Source organism: Colletotrichum scovillei (assembly GCF_011075155.1).
Source record: "Colletotrichum scovillei strain TJNH1 chromosome Unknown Contig00003, whole genome shotgun sequence".
Taxonomy (NCBI): Eukaryota; Fungi; Ascomycota; class Sordariomycetes; order Glomerellales; family Glomerellaceae; genus Colletotrichum; species Colletotrichum scovillei.
The window spans coordinates 2424023-2448915 of record NW_023336261.1 but is presented as its reverse complement, the minus strand read 5'-3'; the positions used below and the strand labels follow the sequence as shown (position 1 = coordinate 2448915).

The 24893-nt window shown below is 53.4% G+C and overlaps 8 protein-coding genes across 8 annotated transcripts; 4 read left to right on the top strand and 4 right to left on the bottom strand.

Annotated features, from left to right (window-relative positions):
- The first annotated feature begins 2262 nt into the window (after window positions 1-2262).
- Window positions 2263-4458, top strand: HER10_EVM0001255 (uncharacterized protein). The gene is made up of 2 exons (XM_035471010.1): window positions 2263-3356; window positions 3425-4458. Exons 1-2 carry the CDS (start codon window positions 2695-2697, stop codon window positions 4218-4220), a joined length of 1458 nt encoding a protein of 485 aa, XP_035335635.1. The 5' UTR covers window positions 2263-2694; the 3' UTR covers window positions 4221-4458.
- A 40-nt stretch (window positions 4459-4498) lies between these two features.
- HER10_EVM0011065 (uncharacterized protein) lies at window positions 4499-5774 on the bottom strand. Its single transcript, XM_035480507.1, has one exon. It carries the CDS (start codon window positions 5715-5717, stop codon window positions 4527-4529), a length of 1191 nt encoding a protein of 396 aa, XP_035336534.1. The 5' UTR covers window positions 5718-5774; the 3' UTR covers window positions 4499-4526.
- A 154-nt stretch (window positions 5775-5928) lies between these two features.
- HER10_EVM0004395 (stress-activated map kinase-interacting protein) lies at window positions 5929-9484 on the top strand. Its single transcript, XM_035474043.1, has 3 exons — window positions 5929-6147; window positions 6204-8472; window positions 8543-9484. The coding sequence occupies exons 1-3, from the start codon at window positions 6125-6127 to the stop codon at window positions 8657-8659; spliced, it is 2409 nt and encodes an 802-aa protein (XP_035335934.1). The 5' UTR covers window positions 5929-6124; the 3' UTR covers window positions 8660-9484.
- Window positions 9485-13455: 3971 nt separating this feature from the next.
- HER10_EVM0002920 (uncharacterized protein) lies at window positions 13456-15579 on the top strand. The gene is made up of 2 exons (XM_035472611.1): window positions 13456-14996; window positions 15053-15579. The coding sequence occupies exons 1-2, from the start codon at window positions 14949-14951 to the stop codon at window positions 15449-15451; spliced, it is 447 nt and encodes a 148-aa protein (XP_035335791.1). The 5' UTR covers window positions 13456-14948; the 3' UTR covers window positions 15452-15579.
- Window positions 15580-16137: 558 nt separating this feature from the next.
- On the bottom strand, window positions 16138-17330 carry HER10_EVM0011551 (uncharacterized protein). The gene has a single exon (XM_035480979.1). It carries the CDS (start codon window positions 17266-17268, stop codon window positions 16225-16227), a length of 1044 nt encoding a protein of 347 aa, XP_035336589.1. The 5' UTR covers window positions 17269-17330; the 3' UTR covers window positions 16138-16224.
- A 483-nt stretch (window positions 17331-17813) lies between these two features.
- On the bottom strand, window positions 17814-19910 carry HER10_EVM0010173 (uncharacterized protein; the record flags this gene model as incomplete). The annotated part of the gene is made up of 6 exons (XM_035479642.1): window positions 17814-17945; window positions 17982-18296; window positions 18353-18528; window positions 18604-18875; window positions 18957-19174; window positions 19377-19910. The coding sequence occupies 6 exons, from the start codon at window positions 19908-19910 to the stop codon at window positions 17814-17816; spliced, it is 1647 nt and encodes a 548-aa protein (XP_035336455.1).
- Window positions 19911-20838: 928 nt separating this feature from the next.
- On the top strand, window positions 20839-22441 carry HER10_EVM0011465 (uncharacterized protein; the record flags this gene model as incomplete). The annotated part of the gene is made up of 4 exons (XM_035480898.1): window positions 20839-20940; window positions 20995-21156; window positions 21193-21408; window positions 21482-22441. The coding sequence occupies 4 exons, from the start codon at window positions 20839-20841 to the stop codon at window positions 22439-22441; spliced, it is 1440 nt and encodes a 479-aa protein (XP_035336583.1).
- A 318-nt stretch (window positions 22442-22759) lies between these two features.
- HER10_EVM0004169 (uncharacterized protein) lies at window positions 22760-24471 on the bottom strand (the record flags this gene model as incomplete). The annotated part of the gene is made up of 3 exons (XM_035473821.1): window positions 22760-23378; window positions 23444-23835; window positions 23881-24471. The coding sequence occupies 3 exons, from the start codon at window positions 24469-24471 to the stop codon at window positions 22760-22762; spliced, it is 1602 nt and encodes a 533-aa protein (XP_035335911.1).
- Between the last annotated feature and the right edge of the window lie 422 nt (window positions 24472-24893).

Below are 24893 nucleotides of genomic sequence, written 5' to 3'. Positions count from 1 at the left end.
ACGTGTTTACTGTGACGAACGTTCGGTAATGCCCCTCCCTTCTTTGTTCCTGCGTTCCACAAAGAATAAAGGAGTTCGCCGTTACTGGCGGCCACGCCTCCCACGAGTTCGCCATTGCCGGCTCCCACATTGGAAACGGTCATCTCCACCCCATTCCACCCCCAGCGGGCTGACCTCACCGAAGCGTTGGACGAGGTAAGAGAGAAGGCGAGGGTAGAAGAGAAAGAAAGAGATGCCATGCGGTGCCACGCCATGCCCACGCCACGCAGCAATCTATTTTTGCGACGCTGGCGAGAACGGCGGGCCCGCGCAAGGTTCAAGCAGAAGATCCACCTGGCACCATGGGATCCTTGAGATGGGATGGGAAAATCATGGGATAGAAGCAGAGCAGAGCAGCACACCTACCACAGTACCCAAGGTGGGAGCCCCCACAATCATCATGCACGTACACCCCTGCACCGGCACACAGCGCCCACCCACGTCGATCCAAGAGTCGATCCCCGCGCTCCGTCAGAATGACACATGATTGGTCTGTCGCGGGCAGACGGCCAGTGACAGATTGCTGAAAATAGCAGCGTAGCCGCCCAGAGGGACGGGACAAGATGACGCTAGAGCAGTGATGCAGCTGGGGGAAATTCTACGATTGGACGAAATGGAATGAAATCATGAATTCCACGCCAGGAGCCCAAGAAGCAGGGCGGACAGACGGCTTTTTTTTTTCTTTCTCTCTCTCTCTTGCAGGATAACTCCCGTCGTTCAAATGAACTGTTGTCCAGGGGGGAAAATGCATGCGCTCGCAGCGGTGCATCTGATCTGGGCCGTATCTTGTGTCCGGAGAATAAGGCAGCATTCGGAGTGGTTGATTCGCTCTCTTTCAACTCTGCAATCTGATTTATTTCTGGAATTCTTACCTATTTTTCGTCTTCAATTTTAGGTACGGGGACGCGGGTATGTCGTGTGATGGAAGTGCAGTAGCTTCCATTGAGGAAACGGTTCTCAGTCACGCTCATTTGCCTTCTCGAGTCTTGATTTAGAACATGACTGACAAAACCAAACTCCATCTCACCCAGTCCAGCCATAGGCCCAGGCAAAGGAAGAGTAAGGCAAGCTTACCGGGCGGCATGAAGTCGTACGCGTAGGTCGTCAGGTACTTCGAGCTTAGCTCACTTCACCTATCGGGGACAACGGCCGACAGTTCTCTCAACTTGAACGACCGGCCCTCACAATAATTAGTATACCTCGGGTTATGGTGCTAGGTCAAGGGTCGAGAACGCGTGGTATGGCTGGCGGCACGTTTGATGACGGGCTGAGATAGATGACAGGCGGGGGACACTCTCGGTTGCTGTTTCCAGGATTCCCCACCCCTTTTTCTTCTGCTTCTCTTTCGCAGATGCCATCCCTCACTCGTGCGAGCGTCTCCCACATTCCTTGGCAGAAAGCTCGTTGTCGCCTTCGCGTGGATGTCACCGTCCGGGTTCTAGGTAGGTACCTGAATGGAGGGGGGGGGAAGGGCATGATGGAAAGGTGGTGTTGCGTGCATGGCGTGTAAACTAAAGACGAGAAAACGAGGAAGATCATGAAACAAATCCTCGCCCACCTATCCATAGCTCCCCTTTTCACTGAGTACTCTCTTCGCCGCCGTCCGCCCTCCCCTTTGGAAACCCCTGCTTTTCTCCGTGAGTTACCCCCCCTGGGCCCTGCCATGACCATGACCAAAAAGCCAGAGCCACGATACGCACGCGGCGCACCACGTCGTCCAACATTGTCATCTAGAAGAGACGGGTTTCATCTTTCTTTGGCGCTGAATGAGTAGCCCACGCACCTTACGTAGTCGACGGTAGAGTTTCCCTTGTCACACACGCCACGCCACGCCACGCCAAACCTTTTTTTATCCCACTTTTTCGATCTACGTCTTCCATGTCTCCCATCATCGTCACCGCCGTAGTATTGCGGTCATTCCATGTCGCTTTCTCACCGCATCTCTATGCGACGGGTACCTCGTGTGGTGGTCATTGTGGGTGTGCATTTCCAAGGTACCTACCTCACCGGCCGGCATCTGCGGGGGGAGGGAAAGAGACGACCCATGTCCAGGGTACCTATTCGTAAGTGCCAGTGGGGTCAACGTCCGAGGTATCTCATCCACACCTCGTGTACGAAGTACATCGGCAGATAGCTGCTTTCCCCTTCGGGACCATGGGCACTTACACCAAAGGAGGAGGCGGCGGCCACACGCCCACCTCATTCTTCCTCTTTACCCATAAGGCTGTTTTGAGTTGCATCGCAGCAACAACGAGACGGGCTTACAAGGGGGGGTTTCCTCCTGCATACGAGTGTGCTCCTCTGCGTCTTGTTTCAGATTTTTTTTTGGGTAAACCCTTTTAACCCTTTTTGGGGGTGATACATGCAAGTTTGCCAACAGGCCGGTTTTGTTGATTGATATAACATCATCCATCCTCCCCCTTCCATCCACGATGTAGAAAGATGTTCAGCAGTAGTATTTTGGTGTTTGTGTTTTCTCAACATTCGCGCAAATCTAAGCCTGGCGCTCAGTGTCTCCTTATCACACTCTCTTCGAATAGTTCCTTTTTAAATTTGTAACTTTCATCGACCTGGCGTCACCCTATTTCGGCTTTCTACTACATTGTTCCCATCGACAACGGAAAACATCTAAATCAAAACCCACACAACAACGCAATGGATCTCAAGAGTCGCATCTCGTCGCCTCTGGAGGCCGGCACCTCCATTCTCGATGTCCAGCACTTGCCGCCCCATCTCAACGAGGCTCTCGAGTACGCCTCCAAGCGCCTAGCTAGAAAGGCCCTCCATGTCACCCTCGTCGTCGCCCGCCGCGAGTACCAGCTCCCCACCCTCCTCCCTTCCTCCGCCTCCTCTTCGGCCTGCTCCTCGGTCCTCTCCTCACCGACAATGTCGCCCGTCCCGGGCTCGGCATCCAGCACCTCCTCAGTCTCGTCGTCGTCCTCCCGCTTCAACTTCTCCACGAAATCGCCCGTCTCCTCCTTCAAGAAGCTCGTCCGCACAAACACCGGCTCCAGCGTCTCTTCCGTCTCCTCCGTCTCATCGGCGGGCAGTAACGCTCCCGAGAGCTTCGTCTTCACTCCCTCCTTCCTCATGGACACCAACGGCCCGAGACTGAGATGGCCTCTGTCGCCCGGCATCCCCCTCTCGCCGCCGCCCATGACACCGTCGACGGCCTCTTCCACCATCACCGACGCCTCCGGCCCTATGTCGCCCAACCCCTTTGGCATCCGCCTCGTCCACGCCGACCTGCTCACCGACAAGCAAGAGAGGACTCTGCGCCAGACCATTGATCGGGCAGAGAGGAAGTTCCGCATTGGGTACGCTCCTTTCCTCCAACGTCGACCCCCTTCCTACAGAGCACCCACTAACACGATCTTCCCTGCAGAACCGAATGGCTTCCCCCGGTAGTAGACGGCTCCGCATGCGGCCTAACAAGCAGCCTCATCCGCCGCTCCATCGTCCAAAACGAAGTCCTCTTCGCCTCAGAGGGCCTCACCCTCGTCTCCCTCGACCGCCTCTACACATTCAAGGCCGCCCTCTCAAGCTACTCTCGCACAAACGCCCCTCTCCGCCTCGAAGATGCCGTCGACGAGCTCCGCCGTCTCGTCCTCTCCCGCGCCGGCAACAAAGTCGCCAAGGCAGACATCCTCCGCTCCTACGACTGGCTCAGCGTCACCGACGTCGCGCTCGCGGACGTCGACAAGATGTACCGCAGGGCCTACGGCGGCCCGGACAGGGTCGGCGCCATCGAAGGCGTCGGCGCCGCGGCGCAGGTGGCGAGGACGGTGAGGGAACTCGAGCGCGAGGTCGACGAGACGCTGGCCGGCACAGTAGCCGCAACGGACGACTTAATCCGTATCGCCAAGCCGCCTTCCCCGCCAAAGGGCCCCATCCTAAAGCTGCAGACAAACTTTGACGTCAGGAACATGGTGGCTGCGCCCGTGGAGGTCGCAGAGGAGGACGAGGACCTCACGGCCCGGCCGGAGCGTCAGCCGCCCGTGTCCATCTGGAGCCCCGTGTCCATTGCCGAGGTCCTGCACGAGGACCGTCGCAGCCAGTCGGGTCCGATGACGCCCAACGGCTACGATGATATCTCGCCCATCACTCGTGGCGAGTGGGGGTTCCTCATGGGACCTGCCGGTGTGGGTGGCGGTCGCACTGCCCCTGTCATGACTTGCTGAGCGGCGATTTTGTTCATTTTCTTTCTTGCTGTGTTTGAACTATGTGAAAAAGATGTAGGAGCGGTTTGGTGCATCCTTCTGTGTGTAAGATAGCTTTCTTCCCTTTCAAGTGTTACGACCTTCACGAGTACATTTTTCTTCTTCTGGGGATACCAGGTCAGGGCAATGCCAGACATCATGTACATTACCTGCATTCAAATCGCAAAAAGGGCAAAAGCCCCTAAAATTTCAGACAAGAACACAAACATTTTCTCATCAAAAAAGATCTGTCATCATTTCGGGTATCATACTTTGTGTCTCCTCTCTCTACCATCCATAGCGACTTGACGCCTCCTTCCTGTTGCTCTTCCCCTTGGCGAAGCTGTCCTCGAGGGCCTCGCGCTGGTTCTGCACCTGGTTGACGAGCTGCTGCAGGCTGTGCTTGCCCGGCGCGATGGCCCGCACGGGATTGTGGATCTGCTGCTGGCCCGCGGCGCGGATCTCCTCGTTGTGCCTGTACTCCTGGTCCGTGTTGAAGTTGATGACCCTCGACGCCGTCTGTGGCGCGGCGCCGACGTTGCCGCCCTTTTGGCGACCGAAGAGCTCGCGCCTGGCTGCCGCTGAGAGGTTGAGATCGTTGGCGATGGTGTCGAGGGAGTCCGACGTGTTAGGCGCCGTCGTCGGGACCGTGAAATGTGCTTGTGCTGCGTAGTCTGCGTAGCCGTTGTCCGCTGCTGCCGGCTGTTCTGTTTCGAAGAGAGGCTCGTATGCGCCGCTGGTCCCTGACGCAGCGGTTTCTGCCAATGTCTCTTCGGGCTCGATGGAGAACAGGGAGACCTTCTTTGGCGCTGGTGCCGGTGCTGGGGCGGGTGCAGCCTCCGGCTGTTGAGTTGAAGTCGATGCGGGCTTTTGTGTCGTAGCCCCTGGAGGAATAGAGTTCACTGTCTTCTTCTTCGTCTTCCTGGCCACGGAGAGAGGCTTAAACATCATCGGCTTTCCCACCAGCTTGACTTCGTCCGGGGGCTTCATCCCTTCTGGTATCGACGGTTGCGCTTGGGCTTTGGCCGGGGGCAGACTGAGCCCGTCGGCCCCGGAGCCTGGCAATCCACTTGTGTCTGATCCTCCTCTTTCTCTGCTGAATCCAGGTTCGGCCCCTGTCTTTAGCTGGAACGCCGGCCGCGATGAGCTGCTGCCGCTGCCGCTGCTTTGCGCCGAAGCAGAGGCCTTCGCAGCAGCGTTCTTGGGAGCTGGTAGGAAAGAGTTGAAGCCGCTGAATCGACCACCGCCGTTTCCTGTCCGCGCGCGCTTCACTGGAGGTTCGTCGCTCGGGAGAGAGCCCTTCGAGGCTTCGGGTTGTGTTGATGGCAGACTGACGACGATCTTGCCTGGGTTCGACCGGTCGACGACTTTTTGGAATGGTTTCTTGCCTGTGGCAGTAGTCGTTGGCTTAGAGACGGTTGGCTTGACAGGTGCCTCGTCCTCTGATCCTGATGATTCTGAGTAGTCGACCAAGCCCATCTTTGTTGAATTTCAAGTCGTTTCGGTGGATATGGATTAGAGCCGAAAAATATGTCGATCGCAAGAGTGAAGTGCTGCTGCAGGTCAACAAGGTGCAGAGTGCACCACTGCAAGGCTGGTCACCTAGTCCAGGACCGTGCGTCATTGTGGTGCACGAGCCACATCTTCAACACTGCTGTTTCACAAGGCTGAGGGAGGTACGACCGCATCTCGAAGCTACCCCTCGGCGGCCAGTTGTTTCCTTCTCCTCACATTTCTCACCAAACTTCCTTTGCCATTCTGTGAGCTGAGCTCGCAATTATGTTCTTTTCCCGATCGCGGGCGTGGCTTCTTTCGATCTGACAGCCCTTGGGATGATCCGTTACTGACCATTTCCTTTCATTCCCCGTTGACCGGTAGCGCCCATTATGTCGGTCATTCAGAACGAAGAGTACGTGGGCATTGCATTCTTTGAGAGAACTACTTTACTGATGACTTTTTGAACAGGCTAGTTGCGTACCAGCTACGCTGCGGCTACCTCACTGAGATCGCCGATGGAGTAGGAGAGCGACTGATCACCCTTAATGAGGGGTTCATGAACTCCTCAGCTTTCAAGGCGGTCGCATGGCAAGCCAACCCCGATCTCGTCAAACGATGTTACTCCCCTCCGATTCCAACCGCGATTGCGTCCGAATATTTCCAAGCCCCTAGACAGGCTGGAGTGACCCTTGAAGATGAGCCCGACGAAGCTGGAATGTTGACCGGAGGAGGCACCGATACGCTTGGCCCCGGTCTTGCTACAAGAAGAAGGAGGCGGCGGGAGAACCTTGAAGATGACGATAGTAGCGATCTGAGCGATGAGAGTGATGACGATGATGCCGGCCAGCGAGCGGCCCAGCAGATCAAGTTCGCCAAGATGCCCGTTCGATCGAGGGCCGGCTCCAGTCCGATTCAGTCATCGCAAATCAAGCAATCCCCAGCTATGTCTCCTCGCGCAGCCCCCGGCGCACGTCGAGGCTCGCAATCTGCGTTGGAAGTCGTCAAGGAAAGAGCACGAAGGGATACAGTGACCAGCAGCGAGGTATCATCCGAGAACGAGTTTGACGCGTCCGGGTTCCACAAGCAGCGAGAGGCAGCTAGAGCTGCGGCCAAGTCAGTCAAGCTTCAGGCTAAGATTCTTGAAGAACCTAGTCTTGGTATCAAGCGCGCTGGCACGCAGTTGCTACCAGAGGAGGAAGAGGATGATTCCGACGGATCAGACATGTCTGGCGCCTACATCGAAAGTATCGACTCGGCCTCTATTCTGGATGCCGTTGAGAACCCGGAGCCTCCCCCGCACAAGCAAGTCGTTGGAACACCTCCCCGAGAGTTCACGAGAACCTCTACTATTCGAAAGTCGCAAGCGCCACCTCGGATCTTGCAGGCTCTACCACCACCTCGTCCCATGAGCACAATTCGGCCCATGAGCATGATTCAACCTAAGAGTCTGCTTTCTGCCGCTCTCAGGGCTCGGAAGACAAAGCCAAAGGTTCCTTTCGAGGGATTTGCGGCACTTTCGGGCCAGGGCGAGAACAATCCCATTGCAGTCCGCATCTATGCTGCCTTCTCTGAAAGCCCTACGAAACCGTTTGAAGTCCCCATCAGACGCATGGTGCATCATGGCGAGGGTGGCGATCGGCCCGTCACTGTGGCAGATCTCATTGGCCTTGCACTTTGGAGATACAACGAGGAGAAACGGCAGCCACCTATACCTGTCGATAAAGCCAACATCAACTGGTTCACGCTGAGAATGGTGGAAGAGGACGGAGAGGTCGATGATGACTTCCCGCCCTTTGAGCGCAACAAGGCCCTGACGTCTTTCACCACAGCAAACAACCGAGCTGCCGGAAGAATGCGAGCCAACTCCAAGACTTATGATAACTTTGGATTGGTCCAAGCGAGTCAATCCGAGTACGCCGAGAACCAGAGTATTACTCCGCAAGAGGAAGAAGAGCCGGCCGAGGAAGTTGATGAAGACTTGACTCCGCGCAACACTCCGCAGCCGAATCTCAACTCGTTCCTTCCCGTCGCCACAGAGCCTCGCCCGAACCCTGTCACGAATACTACCTATCGTCAACAGCATAGTATGTTCGCCGACGCACCTCAGGCGCCAGCCGCGGCGCCCAACACGAGCCGGGGTCAACAGAAGCTTTTGCGCGTACACCTCCACTCGACGGATGTGGCTCCTGGTCAGCTGGTCACGCTAGACACCACGACGGAGACGTACATGGCCGAGGTGCTGGACATGGTCTGCCGCAAGAGACAGCTGGACAAGGCCAATCATGTCCTCAAGATGCCCGGCGGCGGCCCCGTCATCCTGCTTGACACCAAGGTCGCGGCAATCGGCAGCTTGTCGGATCTGGAGCTGCATCGACGCCGTTTCGCTACAGACGGCCCACTCGCCATGACTGGATCCCCTGGAAGTGCTTCGCCAAAGCTTCTCCCCTTTGTGGGTGATCAGCCTGGCCGCAAGTCCAAGAAGCCGCATATTATGGGAAGTCACCCGCTGGCTCAAGAGGCCATCAAGCAGGCAGAGCTTACCAGCGCATATCACAAGGCTTGGGTCGTATGGCGTTTGCGTACCGTCCGGATGATAACACAATCCGAAAAGCGATTCGAAATCGATGGAGAGTACGTGCACATCAAACCCACGACGAGAGATTCCAAAACGACCACGGCGCACATTTCTCAAGTAATTGGATGCAAGGTGTCTAGCAAGCACCCGAACCAATTCAAGGTGAGTTGGCACCCATATTGCCAGGCGGTCTGCCGCACGATGATCAGAAGCTGACTAGGGACCTCAATAGCTGTTTATCTACCGGGATACCGAGAGTAAGCGCTACGACTTCGAAGCCAAATCGGTGGAAGAAGCGCATGAGATCGTCAACGAACTTAAGAAGGGAGTTGCACAGGTTATGGGCTGAGCACCTTGATATGGGCTGAGCACCTTGATCACACTTCGCATGATCTGAGGAATACGGGGCTGCATCACATCTGAGCTGTCTTGTTTCCGCCACAACACTACGCCACGTATACACCGCCACACACACCAACTGTTCAGTGACGTTGCGGAAGAAGCGGCGTCGAACATTTGGATGGGCTGAATGAAGATCCACTCCAATTGCTGACTAGAACGGGCTTCGGTTGGTCGGGATGAATCCACCCTCCGTGCTGTAGGTATGCCGGACACGGTGATTACGCGTCACCGCCATTGGGGGGTGGGTGGCCACTCTCTCACTGCTTAAAGGTATGTTAGCAGGGGAAACTTGCTGTCACTGCGGACTCTTCGCCTTCCTCGCGATTGGGGAACGAGAATTATGTAATATGTACCACGGCCGGAGGAGCCAGAGAGACAAACAGGGTTGGGCCCCCTTGCGGTAGAAAATGTGGAAAGGGATGGAGGAAATGGGGATGGTCTCTTTCTGGGTGTGGGGTACATGTCCAATTAAGGTTCGCATCCTGGCCTCTGCGTCATGCAGATCAATACGATTGGAGCCGCGGGCCGGGATACTTGGCGCCGCGGTCGCGCTCTCTGCTTTGGTCGGGCTCGGCAAGGCTAGGCACATTTCGGTTATGAAGGGAAAGTCTGGGACACCTAAGGTCTGGACACAACGCCAGGGAGAGAGGATGATGGCACGATGGATGGGCGAGATGAGGCAAATAGAGGCCAGGGAATTGGGGGGAAGGGAGAGGGGATTGTCAGTACATGAGCTGACACTATTTTCCCTCTCAGATCCCTTTGCGGCAGGATTCCTCTTCTCTGGCCCTATCCTCTGTGCCTCTTTCGTAGCTTTGAGTACCTTAGACCAAGCAATCAAAACAACGTATTTCAACAGAACTTGAAACGACGGAGAGGCGGCCGCGTCAAGGCTGACTGCCTCGTCACGCTCATCTGCATCTTCTGCCTGCCTGCTTACGGAGTACACTGTTTTGCTGGGCTGACACAACAGCCTCCGAATGCTAATTCGCGGTAGTCTCCCAGGCGAGGCGCGTACAACATATGCTTATTGTTATGCCTGGTATAATTGCTCTGCGCCACTTGGGGAAAGCGAGTGGTCGGACAAAGCTCCATTTTTTCCCTAATCCATGGGTGCAATCACCCGAAGACGGGAAGAACTTTGAGAGAATACCCGAAAGTTTTTGATGGTAAACAGATATGCCCCGTACTCTTGTTCAGTGGAACGGTTCCATTGACAGGGCGAAGCCTCATTGATTTTCTGTGCGACCAAAGTGTCACAGAATTTGTAGCGTATGCTGCCTCTTGCCCTGTCTTGCACATGCAAAGACGGTGCGACATTGGCAAGGCGGCGAGCCAGCAGGTACAGGCAGGCAGGCGTGGCAGGGAGAGTTGCATAGGTATAGATAGGCGGTGCTGAGAAGAAAAGTTCGAGACTTCAAGCTTTGAGCCATCTTCATTCTTGACGGGGTCTCACGTGTCTCAAGGGGGTGCATAAGGTAGAGTCGTACAATACCGTCCATATTGACCAGCGGTGCCACACGATTGTAACTCGGTTCAAATTACTACGAGCAAGACTTCTTCTATTTTGAGGATTTTCGAGTGATTTTCGAGTGTTCATCTTTTGGTCCCCGAAACTTACAGTAACACACAGTAAGGTAGTAGGTAGCAGATATTCACGAACTTGGAGACTCGCAGGGCTTGTGACACCTCAAAAAGAAGAACGCGAAGAGACCGAGGGTCGTCTGGTTTGCAGATTGACTTTCTAGCCTGATGGCGAGAAAAAAACCTTCTGCATTGACCTCACCTTAATCCGAACTTTCAAATGAAAAGAGGCGACGGCGCCGTCACCAAAAAAGAAGTGTGGTTTTTGAAACGAACGGTAGGTAACCCCCATCCATGGCCGTTGGCATCCTGTGACGCAATTTGATTCTCTCTCCTCTTCCTTTCCGAGCCATGGAAGTTTGGGGTTAGGAATCTGCTGATGCTGCTCTGGATTCGGAAACACGCCCCCCCCCCCCTCCCCTCTTCATGCTAGCAAGGCTGCAAACAGGTACTCATTTCCCATGCGCTTGCTTCCCAATCTCCTCATGGCTCACGGGACTTTACAAATCTGTGCGCTCTAGTTTATCGAGACTGGATGCGCGTGCATGAAGTGGCAGCCAGACAGACGCAGGAGTTCGTACCCGTCTGCAATTGCTCGTACGTCTGATCTGGAATTCAGATTTGATTTTCCCGCCCCTTACACACGGGACTGCATTGGCGCGGGCTGTCGCCAAGGGTTTGACACCGTCGAGATTCGGAAAGGGCCAAAACTTCGAACAGACGAGGGTTCTGCCATGGAACTTGGAGATTGGAAGACGGCACGGCGGGAAGCTTCGACCGTTCGAGACCACCACGCCTCTGTCACGCTTCTCAGATTCGTCCACCCAGTAAATGGTCGAGACTCATAATAGCCCCTACCTACAACCTGTACGAGTCTAGAGCCTGGAGACTAGCAAGCTAGGTAGCGAGCTCCCAATTTCCAACGGCCGGAACCCCAAACAAGGAGCTCCCCCCGCAACCCCCCGTCTTCTCCATGGTCTAACAGACCAAGCGAAGTTCATACATACATTGATAACCAAGCTTCGAAGCTGCGAACCGGCATGAACAGTCCAGAACCGGAGCAACGGGAGATGCCATCTTTTTCCTCCGTCTCATCTTGCATAATTCTTCCGGGCTCCGAAAGTGATGCTAATGATGGGTCTTCGAGTGGAACCTCCCAATGGCAGGGGGCAGCCACATTCATACGTCATAGCAATAAATCAAACAGAGGCCCACCCCCTTCCGCGGATGACGGCTCATACCATGTACATATGTACGCATACAGCGAAGTTCGGCTCGCGACACTGTCCTCTTTTCGCTCTAGCCTCCGGGGGTGGTCGTGGTGGTGTTCTGACTTCATCTCCAGACGGGACGTGGCAGGCTAGAGAAAATCTTACTCTCAGATGGCAATATTGGAATTAGAGAAGAATAATGAGGGCTGAATTAAAAAGAGAGAAAATATGAGATCAGCGCTGTTTGAGGATCTTTCGAAAAGGGCCCGTGAGAAGAAGCATGATGCCTAGCGGCTTGCATTGACCTTGCCTTGCCTGTGCCTGCCCACGTCAGTGCATCAAGCTTCCGGGTAAGCGTAAGAATCCTTGGCAGATCAGATTCCACGGGCAGAAAGAAAGTTTGCTCGTCTTTCTCTTTCCCCTACGCTGTCAAGAAACCCAACGAGGACCTCTGCTCCTGAGTTTTGAGTTTGAGCTGGCAGGCTGGCAAGAGGCTTATTGCAGACTTGGAGTGGAAGATGGGACATACCTCTCATTGACAGGTGGGCAGTGTTCTGTGTTTGGTTCAGCTCTTTCTCAGCTGCGCCAGCTGGCAGCCTCAACAGAGACCCAACGAAGAGAAAATGTCGATCCGGGGGACCCGACAGTCAGTGAAGCTCCGCCCTCTCTCTCTCTCTCGCAAAGTATGTACTCCGCATGTACACAAGCCCCATCCTCTGAGTCTCTGGAGTGTTCCATGGTGCTTCCTCCTCGTCGTCCTCCTAGGCTTCCATCGAAGCAAAAAGCCTTGTCTGCTACCGTCAGACTGTGAAACTGTGGGACAGCACCTCAGGCAATTGGCCGAGAGCATTGGACAAACAGTACGATTGTCTGGACGACCCTCTCCCATGTCACCGTCTCTTTCTTTTTTTCCCTTGCCCATTTCCCCTTCCCTTACGTCTTGTGACTTTGTGAGTTGATCCACGTTGGAGAGGTGTATCCATTAGTAACGCGGTGAGGTGCAGGTACGTATCCATATCCGATGTCGACAGGACTTTGTCATGGGCCATGGCTGGCGGTTTCTCCAGTACGGAGTATGGGCCTTATGGGGGGCCTCTAGACGCGGGAATAGCGAGCTTTGACGAATCATATCCCTCCAATCTCTTCTCCACCTCCTGTCGATCTCCTCCTCGCCGCCGTCGCAGCGCCCCAAGTCCTTGGCCCATGGTGTCATTGCATCCGCGGGAAGGTACCACGGGTACCTACCCTCATCACCCATGTCCATGTCTCTTTCTTTCCGGTTGGTGTCTGCCACTGCCAGTCTGCCCGAGTAGGTACTCCGTACCTTCTCCAAAAAGGAACACCCCGGTTTTTTGTTATTGTTGATGACATGTTGCTATTCGTTTTTGCATTTGTTTGCTTGGACAGCATAGGCCATGCTCGTTTTCCCCCGTCCACCACCGCCTCATCCGAACCCACAATACATTTTGCCAATTGACTCGCTTCTCCCGGCTGAAAACAAAACGGAAAAGCGGACGACGAGCAAGAAAAGCGGACTTGTTTCTCCGGTATTGATGTACACATGCAATTGGGTATCCAAGCATCGCATCGAGCCGAGGGCTGACGTTGTGGATATAGCGGGATAGCATTGTCATCCTCCCGTCAATGCCTCATCCTGCTGCTCCACGCCGTTGGCTGTGTACATCCCGCGTGGCTTGCGAGCATAATCACTGCTGCTATCTTTGGGAACCCCAAAGCTGAGAGGCATAGCAAAGCTATTGACGGACCTCAGGTGCCTAACAGCTGGTAGCTACCAGTTGCGCCAGGCTAATCCCTTGATGTTTTCATAGAGCCAAACCGTTAGCCACGCAGAGCGCCACCGTCGTCGTCCTCCTCCGCCTCTCTCGGCCATCGTCCTCGTAACCGTCGACCTTACGGCTGCCGCTCGAGCCTAGCCACATATCCACACGTCTCGAGCGTGGGCTAGATTCAAGTCCGTTTGGCTAAAATATCCGGCCTAATGTGGCGCTTGTTTTTCGTTGGGGGCGGACGACATCATTACCCATCCCAATTGGAAATGTCGCCTCTCTCTCGGCATCGGATTCTTCGACGGTTCCTGCGCGGTTTTCTCTGCTTTGGAACATACCTACACTCCAGCTGCGTCAAGCGTGGCCGTCCAGCGTTTTGTCCTGCAGGGTGCTCACAGTGCTAGTGCTTGATGGCCACAGTCAAATCATCGCCGTGAGAAGCTTCCCTCCAAGACCAGTGGCTGAGAAAGACAGAGGAGGTGGCACAGATTCAGCACAGCAGACAGCAGGCTACCTCGGATTTCCTGATCTTTCCCAAGATGGGATCATGATCCCCGGTATCCCCAGTCTCAGACATGCAGGCTTGCCAGAGGGGCAGGTAGGGACTAGGGAGAGCTTTCTGCTTTGCCAATGCCGACCATGCAGCCTGTCACGCCTGTCCGTATGCCCACCGGCCAGCTGTGCCAACTCCGTCAGCTCAGCCATAGCCTGGCCACGTTCTCATAGTTGTTCCAGCTGGCCACCATCGATTGGACCTAGTTGCTAGAGTCTACTGCGTAGAGTAAGAAAGAGTACCGAGAAGGCAGTTGGGAAACTGCATTGTTACCGCGGGGATGACGTGAGGAGGCGGGTCGTTGTCGTTCACCCTTTGGTCCTACAGAGCCACAACCCACAGAGACAGACACAAACCACGAATAGAGCACACCTCCTCCACGACTGGGAGTCTGGCACTCACGCATTCTGGGATGTCTGGGATATCCGAACATGGGTCTCCCCTCCCCAGCTTCGACCTTGGCCGGGGTACGTAGCATCAAGTCTCGGAGTGCCACCCGCGGTCCGCTAGACTAGCAACAGCTTAACCAAGTATTCCCCTAGCCTCCTTGGACTGACCTCCACCCCCTGGTTCCGCCTCTTGGCCCTCTCGCCCAAACGAAAGGAGGCGAAAACGGGGAAAGGAATCCCATCATCGCACCGCCCGCGCCGCGAGTACGGTGTACGGAGTACCTCCCCTTGCCTACCACAACACACCAACGCGCCAAGTATTCTTGGTGCTAGGCTTGCGTGCCCGGCGTTTGGTGGAGGATTCTTGTGGTGGTGCCTGGCCTCTCTCGGCGTGAGGGGGGTGTGAGATGAATGTGAATGACGAACGGTTCATTGGGGGTGTGAGGTAAGGAGAGGAAGAGAGGTGAGTGAGAGAACGAACTGGGCACAGGCGGCTCGGCTTGGCTCTCTCGTCCCAGTACTCCCCTCTAGATGGTCTCATCAGAAGATATATAAGACCTCTGTCTGCCAGCCCGTCCTCCAGTTGTCTCCCTTCCCTCCACTCTATCCAATCAACCCAATCTCATACAAATCCCCAGTCCTCGACTACCCAATATCTAATTCAATAACTACATCTCTAAACATCAAACCCAACAACCTTAAATCAGCCAAAATGCGTTTCTCCGCCGCCACCGTCTTCGCTCTGGTCTCCCTGGTTGCCGTAAGTTGAAACCTCATCATGTTCTCTCCTATCACATACTGACAAACCGTCTGTAGGCCCAGGATGCCTCCTCCACCACCCCCGCTGTTCCCGGCGCTTCTCAGGTCAGCTCCCTCATCGGCTCCGCCTCCAGCGCCATTGCCTCCGAGGCTTCCTCCATCCTGAGCGGTGCCTCGTCCGCCGCCGGCGCCGCCTCTTCGGCCATCGCCTCCATCACTTCCTCTGCCGGTGCTGAGGTCAGCTCCCTGAGCCAGCAACTTACCTCCGCCACCGATGCCGCCGGCTCTGCCTCCATCTCTTCCAAGATCGCTTCCGTCTCCAGCAAGGCCAACTCCGCCGCCTCCAGCGTCGCCTCTGCCCAGAGCACCTCTGCTCCCGGTGCCGCCCCCGCCCAGACTGCTGCCGTTGCTCTTGGTGCTCTCTTCGGTGGTGCTGCTCTCGTTGCCAACCTGTAAATCGGGGATCTAAAACTATGATTATGGGAATTAAGGAACGAAACGGCTTAGCGGAAACGATTGAAATTTCCGGTGCGTGGTAAAGGGTACTACACAGCATTGTTTGGGCTTTTTTGGGATTATCAGAGATATCAAGATGTAATACCAGTACGAATTGTACATCAATCAAACATCAATTGTATATTCAACCAACTCCATGATCTAAACCCGTGATATGTTCTCTCTACTACTTCTCTACATCAGTTGTGACGAAAAGTGCTACAAGCAGAATCGTCGCCAATGATAACCAGAATTATTCTGGCATTACTCTCTTATGCAAACATCCAATGGCGTTACTGTTTGGAACGTGAGTAACATCGGGGTTGTTTTGTACCCGACAATTGGCGCTTTGCTCCAACAGCACAGTGTTGCAGCAGGCCACGCTTGTCCTGCGCCAGACTTCGTATCCGAACCATGCATATCTACTAGTGCAAATACTGTAGCCAGCCGTAGCCAGCCACCTCACTCTCCAGATGGGGCGGGCCCTGGCAAGGCAAGGCAAGGCAAGGCAAACAATGGTGCATTTCAGGTCCCGCCACACTGCCTCAACCAATGTTTCACCGTGTGAAAAGCAAAGTGGAACATAGGATTGATGGGCGATCGCGATCGCACTTAACCTCTCCCGAGACGGTCAAAACAATACACCCCGTACCTGTAAAAAATTCTTTCTGCTATTGCGCCGTATGATGATCTGATGGTCGAAGGCTTTTGTCCGCATGTACTGTGTGCGCAAACTACGCCTTCGACCGGGTATCTGCCCATAACTTATCAATGATTTGGAAAATCGCCGTAATGTCCTTCATAACCTCGTCGTCCACCTGTCCGCCAAGCTTCTGCTGCATCTTGTCAGGATGCCACCGCACGCGCTCCTCGCGCAGCTTCGCAGCGAACTCCTTCTCGCCAATGTCCTCCAGCCCGAGCCCGTTAACAATAAACCGCCGGACTTCATTTTCGTTAACGTCTCTCCGTCGGCCGCTTTCTACGGGCCAGGGAATCTTGTCCACGTTATTGGCCCACTCCGTCCAGCCTCGCGTGTAATCTTCCCACAGCTGGACCCATGCTCTCTTCTTGCGCCGCTCCTCTCCGCGACGCAGGCTCCGCTCCATGTCCTCTTGGAGCTTCCTGTTCACCTTTTCCTCTTCCTTTTTGCGTTTCCGTGCTTCTTCCCTACGGGCCCTCTCTTCTAGTAAGCCCTGGTGTGTCTTCTCCCACATCTTTTGCCTGACGTGCTGGGAGTATTCTTCGTCCGTCATCCGCTCGAGCTCGCCTTCTGGGCCTGGCCTCTCGTTTGAGTAGACGTGTATTGGCTGCCCGTAGACGCCCTGCCAGTATGCCGCGCCTTCGTCGTCTGCCATTGCGTCGAACAGGGACTCGCGGAATGCGGCGTCTGGGTCGAGGGCCTGGGGTTCGTAGGGGTTCGGTGGCGTCGGGGATCGTGATCGTCTGCGATGTTGACGACTGCTGCTGTGGTGGTGGCGGCGGCTGTGGCGGTGTTCTGAGCGGTTGCCTTTATTGTCGGCGGCGTCTGGATCATGGCTGCGGTGGCGATGCGATCGGCTCGACTTTGAGTGTTTGGATTTTAATCGGATGCGGGATGATCTAGGTCGCAAGTTTTCGCCGTCGTCTGGTTCTGCTTGCGCTTGCGCTTCTGATCCGGCGTCTGTTGGACCGGGCGACGACTTGCGCTTGGTTGGCTCTGGTGTTTTCTCGTGACCCTCGCCAGGATTGACAGACGAAAGGATATGTCGCCGTCGCGGCGATGCCGGCGAACTGTTCATCGTGTTCTCTTTCGCCAGCACGCAGCGGCTACCAGAATATTAGTCGAAAAATACAGTTGACGCCAGTGTGTAGTTGAACAAAGTTCGGAGGAAAGAAAGTTATTGGAGGGGTCGTCCTGGATTGACGTCGTTGGATTTTGGCTTATCTTATCTTGCGCAGTACTGGTGGTTTCCTGTTTGCGGGTCTTGGCATCCCGCGTGCCTGGATCATTCCTGCCACTCCTGCGAGATAAGCTTAAACCCAGGCGATAGCCCGCCTTTCCCCGGACAAGGAAGACAGGTACTTTTCTTGTCGTATCTTGAGGCTCAGCAGACTGCAACGTCGTTTAGCTATCTAATCAAGCTACACTGTATGGGTATAGATAAGGTAGGTACTCTGACGACCCCTGACAGACGCTCCTGAGGAAAACACCAACATACCGTTCACGATGTCCGCTTTAAAGGTCGAACACCATCATTCACCTGAGTCTTATGTGATATTGCCTCGGCTCGATAATTTCTTCGATTTACGCGATACTAGTAAAAAAATCTTTCTAAGTGTCATATTACGATATTGTGCTTTGTGCTTTCAAGGTTTCGACCTCCAGAGCATCCTTCACGACTTTTGCAACCGAGACACAGTTTTCCTCGCCATACCTTCCTCCAATAATCTGCACACCAACCGGCATGCCGCGGATCTGCTCAAAATCATCTACTTATTCATTAGTGTATACATCCCTTTGAGAGACGAGGCCGTAAGAATGCTTACACAGCTGATAGTTCATCTCATCGCTCTCGTTCCACGGGACATGATCTGTCCACTGCTGGCTCGAGGCACCATCGTTTTCAGCTCGCATTACAGGGATCGTCAAGGCTGCATAATCAAGCCAATTCCAGTGCGAGGTGTATCCGACGTGAGGCTTTGACTTGGCCCACACTCTAGGTCTCATCCCGACCCAGGGTGCTACCGGCGTGATGAGGGCGTCAATACCTGCCTCATTCCAGCGCTTGAGGTATTCTTGCTCATACTTGAGCTTTTTGGCAGCCAGCTGTGCAATTTCATTAGTCGAGGTAGTGCCTATCATCCGTGCTTAAGTCGACTTACATGGCGAGACTCTGCAACTGAGAGGATGTCTTCTTCAGTTCCAACGAGAAGCCCTTTGACTAACGGCTCTCCGCTGGCCTCACTCAGCATCCTGTGAGACTCACCGCCATCAGCGAATGTGGCGGTTGTCCAATCCTTGTAAGCTTCAGCATGCGAGGTGGGGTCCCATTCGATCACTGCGTGCGTTGTGTTAGCACACAGGCACAACCAAGGCCAAAAGTTCCGAGAGCGAGCAATGGATCAACACCCACAAGTGTGCCCTACAGCCGTGAGGCTATCGACGACAGCCCGTACCGCCCGTTCAATAGGCGGCTGTACACGGACGACGTTGTCATTGATGTAATATCCGATCTTGAGAGGCTTGTCGGGCTTGGCCGTGAGCTCCTTGCGCCACGGGATGGGCAGCAACGTCGGATCCTTTCGCCACGGCTCACAAGACAAGATGCCATCCATAAAGGTTTCGATTGTCGAGAGGCTGAATGCTAGAGGGCCAGCCACTGGCGGTGCGATAAATTCCCATTTGCTGCCGTCCCACTCTTGTTAGTCAACGATGCTTCAAAGCAACAAAGCAACCGAACGTAGGGAGGAAGCAACTTACCTCGACTCCTCGAATGGTAGTCGTCCAACAGTCGGTTTGAGCCCGTAAAGTCCCTGCAGAGCTGCTGGGATACGTATGGAACCGCCGGTGTCTGTTCCGATCCCGACCAAACTACCGTGACAGCCTACGAGTGCCGCTTCGCCACCTGAGCTGCCACCAGATATCAGTTTGCGGTTAAGTGAGTTCAAAGATTGTTTGAAAACATGGTTATAGGAGTCCGATAGCTAAAGTTCTATATGAGACTGCGGTCTTGCAAGTGGATGTTGGTGGAGGTTCTTACCATTAGTGCCTGCGCAACATTCGTCTTGACAAAAGGCACAGCTCCTTGAGCTATGAGAACGTCTGACAAGACGCTGTTTTCTTTTGCCGGCTTCCCAATAAGATTAACCCAGCCTTGGAATTGTTAGTATCACACTGTCACCCTACAATCAGCGGCTTACCGATTGTAGAGTCAAACCCTTTGACATTGAATATGTCCTTGAGGGATACCGGGAGTCCATGCAATGGCCCAACTACGGAGCCTGTCCGCTCTAGATGTTCATCTAGAGCCTTGGCTCGTTCGAGAGCCTCTTCGAACATGAGCTCTGTGCAGCATTTCACTAGCTGCTGGGCTATGGCTGCTCGCTTCGCGAACGCTTTGAGGACTTGGACTGCGCTCAACTTTCGAGTCGCAATCTGCTCAAGTAAGACTTGGATGTCTTCAACTTCCGTACAAGCAAGCTCTTCCGCACTCAAGACTCCAGATGAACGAAGAAAGGTGTCCGTGTCTTTGGGAGGGGGAACAGTTTGGTCGATACGCCATCCAACGGGAATCTTGGCGTATTGTTCTGCGCGCTTCTGCGCGGCGCGTAGTTTCCATGGCGGTGTCGGTGTTCGTGTAGTGATCCCAGACTCTATCATTGGCAGCTCCGTGGAACAGCCGCGATCCGAGGTAAATGACTGATCTTGATTCTCACCCATTTTTCAGCTTAACTTCGGTAGGTCGTTTCCAAGTAGAGTTATTTTATGAATCAAAGAAGTCCATGTAAGATGTGTTCGATCTTGCGTCATACTAGACGACATATAAGCAGCGGCAAGGTTATCGTAAAAATGACTGATGCCCGTATTTTTGGCAAGATTTTATCTGTATGCCTTCCGCACTTTAGGGCCAGATGAATGACCTCCATCTGTGATCTGTACAAGATGAATCATCCAAAATAGGAAAGTAATCTATGTAAGATGTCCAGCTCATCAGACAGAAATGATATCAATTGCTAACTGCCTCGAGATAGAAGGCACCTTGGGGTAGATGTGGCAGACGGACCAGCCCACCTCGATTCCGCAATGTGAATGCATACAACATACTTCAATCGAATTACCAAAGGCACGATAATTTGACAACGTGGCGAGTCCGGGCACCTGGGGGCATCTGGGGCATACCTGACGGAGGCTATGACAAATCCAAGATCGTTAGTTTACCTCCGGACATCTTACTCAGTACGACCTCGCGCGGGTGGTAGAATACAGGGTAGAGATAGGTTAGTCGTTGATGTGCGTGGATAATTCTCCCGGTCAGTACCCCAAGTGCCGTATCGGATATGATCCGTACGGCACTCATCCCTGAACCCCTCCACGACCCCACTTATATCCGGCTGAAGGCATTGCCAAATGAGGAAAGGAATCTATTCAGTCAAGGGAAACTGAGGGACATGATAGAATCTCCTCCGTGATTTGACTGGTTCCGGAATGCAATTAATAATGAAAATCATCAGCATTGGAGGCGTTCGAATCTTCAGGAAAGATGATCTTAATCATGGTTTTACTGGCTTCCTCAAATAAAACCATGGGACGGGCATGATAGCAGAGGCACCATATCATTTCTCAGATAACGAGAAAAAGTATGCCCACGATGCTCGACGACCCCGAAAGTATGCCAAGCGGCCAACTTAACGAGCAGAACGCCATAGCTCAACAGACTGATTCCAATGTCCATCCTCATGACTGGCCAAAGGTAAGCAGGCTTCAATTTTTGAGTAGCACACGGACACTAACACTGTAGTCACAGTGGAAAAAGATACTTGTCATTATCACTAGCTTGCTGATGGTCATGCACAGTACCATCAGCTCCTCGCTGCCCGGCAATGCAGGTGACTCGATAAGACTGGCTTTCCCGCAGATAACAGACCTCCAGTTGGTTCTTCCGGTATCCATCTACCTCGTCGGATTCGTACTAGGCCCAGCTTTCCTTGGGCCGATGAGCGAGGTCAAAGGTCGCAGGCCAGTGTTACTTGCTACCTTCGTCCTATACATGATCTTCACACTTGCATGTGCTCTGGCGCCCAACTTCCCAGCGCTTCTGGTATTTCGGCTACTCAGTGGGACGAATGCTGCTGCCCCTGTAGCCATCATTGGAGGTGTTTATGCAGACATGTACTCGACCCCACGTGAGCGAGGCTGGTGTATTGCATTGCTAATGGCCGTAAGTGTTATCTCATTGCCGAATGCCAGTCACCATTACGAGCAATCTACACGTACTGACTTGCGTATCTCAGGTCACGAATCTCGGACCATGTCTGGGACCTATCATAACAGGTTGCGTTTCTCCCATCTCTTGGCGCTGGTCGTACTGGGTAGGTCTGATCCTTGCGGGATCAACACTCCCTCTTGTACTCTGGCTACCGGAGACCTTTGCTCCAGTGCTCCAAAGAAAGGGGCTATTGGACGCCCATCACGGCTGTCCGGAACCTCATCTTGGTGTCTCTGGATCAGAAATCAAGAAGGGTACTGGTCGGCACACCTCTCTGGCTACATTCACAAAATCATTCCGAATGTTGTTCTCAGAGAGCATTTTGATGCTCACATGCCTCTACCTGAGCTTTGTCTACAGTATCTTTTACCTGTATCTTCAAGCATACCCAGTCATCTTTCAAGGTACCGACAGCATCTATAAGCTCAGCACTCGGACTACCGGCTTGGCATTTTTACCAATTGGGGTTGGGGCTCTTATATCTGGCGTCTTCTACATGTTCTGGGATATTTACCTTGAGAGAAGTATCAGACTGGGGAAGCAATGGACAAAGAAGGAAGAAATGAGGCGCCTGCCACTTGCCTGCGCTGGTGGACCAATCTTCGTGGTAGCGGTGTTCGGGCTTGGGTGGACTTGTCGGCCGGATATTCACTGGGTCGTCCCTGCTCTCTCAGGCATTTTTTTTGGCATAGGATTTGTTCTGATATTCATTGCCATGCTGAACTACATCACGGACGCCTATGAAATATATGCAGCCTCTGCGCACGGCGTGGCTTCGACGTGTCGAAGCATCTTTGGCGCTTTGCTGCCTCTTGCTGGAAGGAAGATGTACCAGACTCTGGGTGTCGGATGGGCAAGCACTCTGCTCGGCAGCTGCGGTTTGTTTCTAGCAGCCGTGCCGTTTGTGTTCATAAAGTACGGTCCTCTTATTCGTTCGAGAAGCAAGTTTGCTAGAGAGATACAGGAGGCAAAACAGAGAGACTAAACCTGTCATCTAGAGATAGCTGGTCCTTTAATAAGAGGTTGCGGCCATACGCCACCATTTCCGTGTTGTTCACAAGTATGTCCTTTCTTTGCCAAACAATCCATATTTTTTCATCACTGGATATCGCAGGCTCGGCTTATTTAGAAAAGTGAGGATGAGCTTTAATGACTTGAAGTGATCCAAATTTAACGTCATGCCCTTGTTCCTTACTTCAGTCCTAGATTGTGCCTTGAACCAACATCCGTACAATTCTCACGAATCCAATTCAGAGTCCCCATTATCCTGACGCAAGTCCAGAAGTCACATTGAATCGTTCGATCAATGCTTCGCAATTTGCATTGCCGCATATCTCCAATACCTGGCTTCCGACAACATGCGCGACTGTTTCCCCTTCCATACCATCATCAGGAAAGACATGCCTGTTAAGAAAGAGATGATCGAAACCACGATGAATGTATTCTGCAACCCTGCGCCATCGATCCAAGGCGTGATGGCATAGCTGAATCCGAATGTGAGCGTATTTCGGCACAGAATGAGCGAGACGATTGATTCGCCAGCAATCTCCTTGAAGGAATCGACTGAATACGTGATGGAATACGTCCCTCCGGTCACAATGCCAAAGCCGCAGAATACGGATCCCAACATGAGGACACCGATAGGCAGCGAAAATGCAGCTCCAACTCCCCAAAGCAGTAGCCCAAGAGGCAAAACAATTGCAGTCAATGCCATTCCCCACAGACGGTGCTCTGGTTCGCGGAACCCATTGTTACGGCGGGCCATCCTCATGCTGAAGGAATCCGATACCGGGCCCGACACGTACCCGCCGATCAAAGCACCGAGAAGGGGAGCAAGGTAGGTGACGCCTACCATTGAGGCACGGTAGGAGTAAGGCTGTGATGAAAGTATCGACGATGCAGTGGCATTGTAAACGGAGTACCTGGTAAGCTCATCAGACTTTCTGCCGGAGCCGGGTCATGGGAATGGATCAGTTGTTCAACATACCAGGCGTTTGTGAAACCATATTGTAAGCCAGCCCATGTGATGCAGGGGAACTGGAAGAAGATGAATATTGGTCGATATGCGATTCGCAAGCATTGCTTCAGAGTGAGACCGCTGCGGGTATACAGTGCCAACTTTTGACGATAGGATTTGACCGTGTAAGACTCCCCCGAAGACTCGTCTCTGGTATTGGTGATTCCAGAAAGCGTTCCCTTTTCATTGTCCGTAGGTCCATGAATATCAACGGTGGCCTGGATAATGGATGGTGTCCTAGCTATGGTTTCATTCCGTGGTGGACCAACGTCAACTTCAGCACTCTGTCTTTCAAACATCGACTCTTCCTGGAGGAAGAAGGCCAATATGAGATTCAACGCGAAAAAGATAGCGCAAACGTGCTGAATTCATTGCCAACCGAGTGCGTCGTTGATGAATCCGGACACAAAGGGGGCGAAAAAGTTGCTTCCTTGCAGCACCATCGAGTAGATGCCGACATACGCTCCGCGCTCGTGCGCAAAATACGTGTCGGGAATGCTGATCTCGGGTAGTACCTCACAAGGCCCAACAAAGAACCCGTACAGGATGCGGCCCGCAGTCCACGCAGGAAAGGAGTCGGCCCATGCGGTCCATTCTGATATGATCAGACAGCCGAGAAGGCTGACGAGAAAGACTGGTCTGCGGCCGAAAGTGAGTGCCAGAGGCTGCCAAAAGCAATTCCCCCACCCGGCCAGCAGAAAGATCAAGCCGGTGCCGAGGTTGAGCTGGGTCAAGGTGATGTTGGTGTCTCGAGAGATGTCGGTCAAAACGGAGTATGTGGCAGTGCCACCGTAACCACACGTAAAAGTGTATAAGTAAATGAGAAGAATATGAATCGTCTTCCGACGTTTGGACCAATTCAGTGGGTCATCTGGGTGTTTAGATGGCTGTGGCACAAGAATGACTTCGTCGCTTCCAGCCCCGTGGCGATTGGTGTGGAGTAGATGAACGGTTCCCGGAGGAAGTGCTCGCATGTCATAAGTGACGCCGTTTTCCATGACTTCGGTAGTATTAAGATATCTGGGCTCTTGATTGATGAGATCTGTGTAGTTTTACCATCTCAACTATCATTCATGCGGTCTCCGGCCCTGTCTATAAAGATGCGATTCTAATGTTCCCACGGCCAAGTCCTTATCTCTGGAGTCGGCCATTCCGTCTTTTGGGCCACTATCTCGCAAATCCAATTGAAGACACTAGATTAGACAAAAGATACGGATTGTCATGATGTCTTAGCAAGGTTTGGTACATTCCTTACTTTACGGCTCCAATTTTGGGTGTTCTCTTTGCCGAGCCCTTATCTTTGAACCAGATCACGATATCATTGCTGCAACCCTCAAATTGTACTGAGGGGAGATAACAAGACTACAAAACGTAGACGGCAGATGTTCTACTACAGTCTATCAGGGAAGTTGTGAGGCTG

What these genes read in the sequence shown, in the direction of transcription:
- HER10_EVM0001255 (XM_035471010.1), top strand. Translation starts at nt 2,695, where the DNA reads ATGGATCTCAAGAGTCGCATCTCGTCGCCTCTGGAGGCCGGCACCTCC. An exon ending in GAGAGGAAGTTCCGCATTGG is followed by an intron (nt 3,357 to 3,424) that starts GTACGCTCCTTT and finishes TCTTCCCTGCAG; the next exon opens with AACCGAATGGCTTCCCCCGG.
- HER10_EVM0011065 (XM_035480507.1), bottom strand. Translation starts at nt 5,717, where the DNA reads ATGGGCTTGGTCGACTACTCAGAATCATCAGGATCAGAGGACGAGGCA.
- HER10_EVM0004395 (XM_035474043.1), top strand. Translation starts at nt 6,125, where the DNA reads ATGTCGGTCATTCAGAACGAAGA. An exon ending in TCGGTCATTCAGAACGAAGA is followed by an intron (nt 6,148 to 6,203) that starts GTACGTGGGCAT and finishes CTTTTTGAACAG; the next exon opens with GCTAGTTGCGTACCAGCTAC. An exon ending in AGCACCCGAACCAATTCAAG is followed by an intron (nt 8,473 to 8,542) that starts GTGAGTTGGCAC and finishes GGACCTCAATAG; the next exon opens with CTGTTTATCTACCGGGATAC.
- HER10_EVM0002920 (XM_035472611.1), top strand. Translation starts at nt 14,949, where the DNA reads ATGCGTTTCTCCGCCGCCACCGTCTTCGCTCTGGTCTCCCTGGTTGCC. An exon ending in CTCTGGTCTCCCTGGTTGCC is followed by an intron (nt 14,997 to 15,052) that starts GTAAGTTGAAAC and finishes AACCGTCTGTAG; the next exon opens with GCCCAGGATGCCTCCTCCAC.
- HER10_EVM0011551 (XM_035480979.1), bottom strand. Translation starts at nt 17,268, where the DNA reads ATGAACAGTTCGCCGGCATCGCCGCGACGGCGACATATCCTTTCGTCT.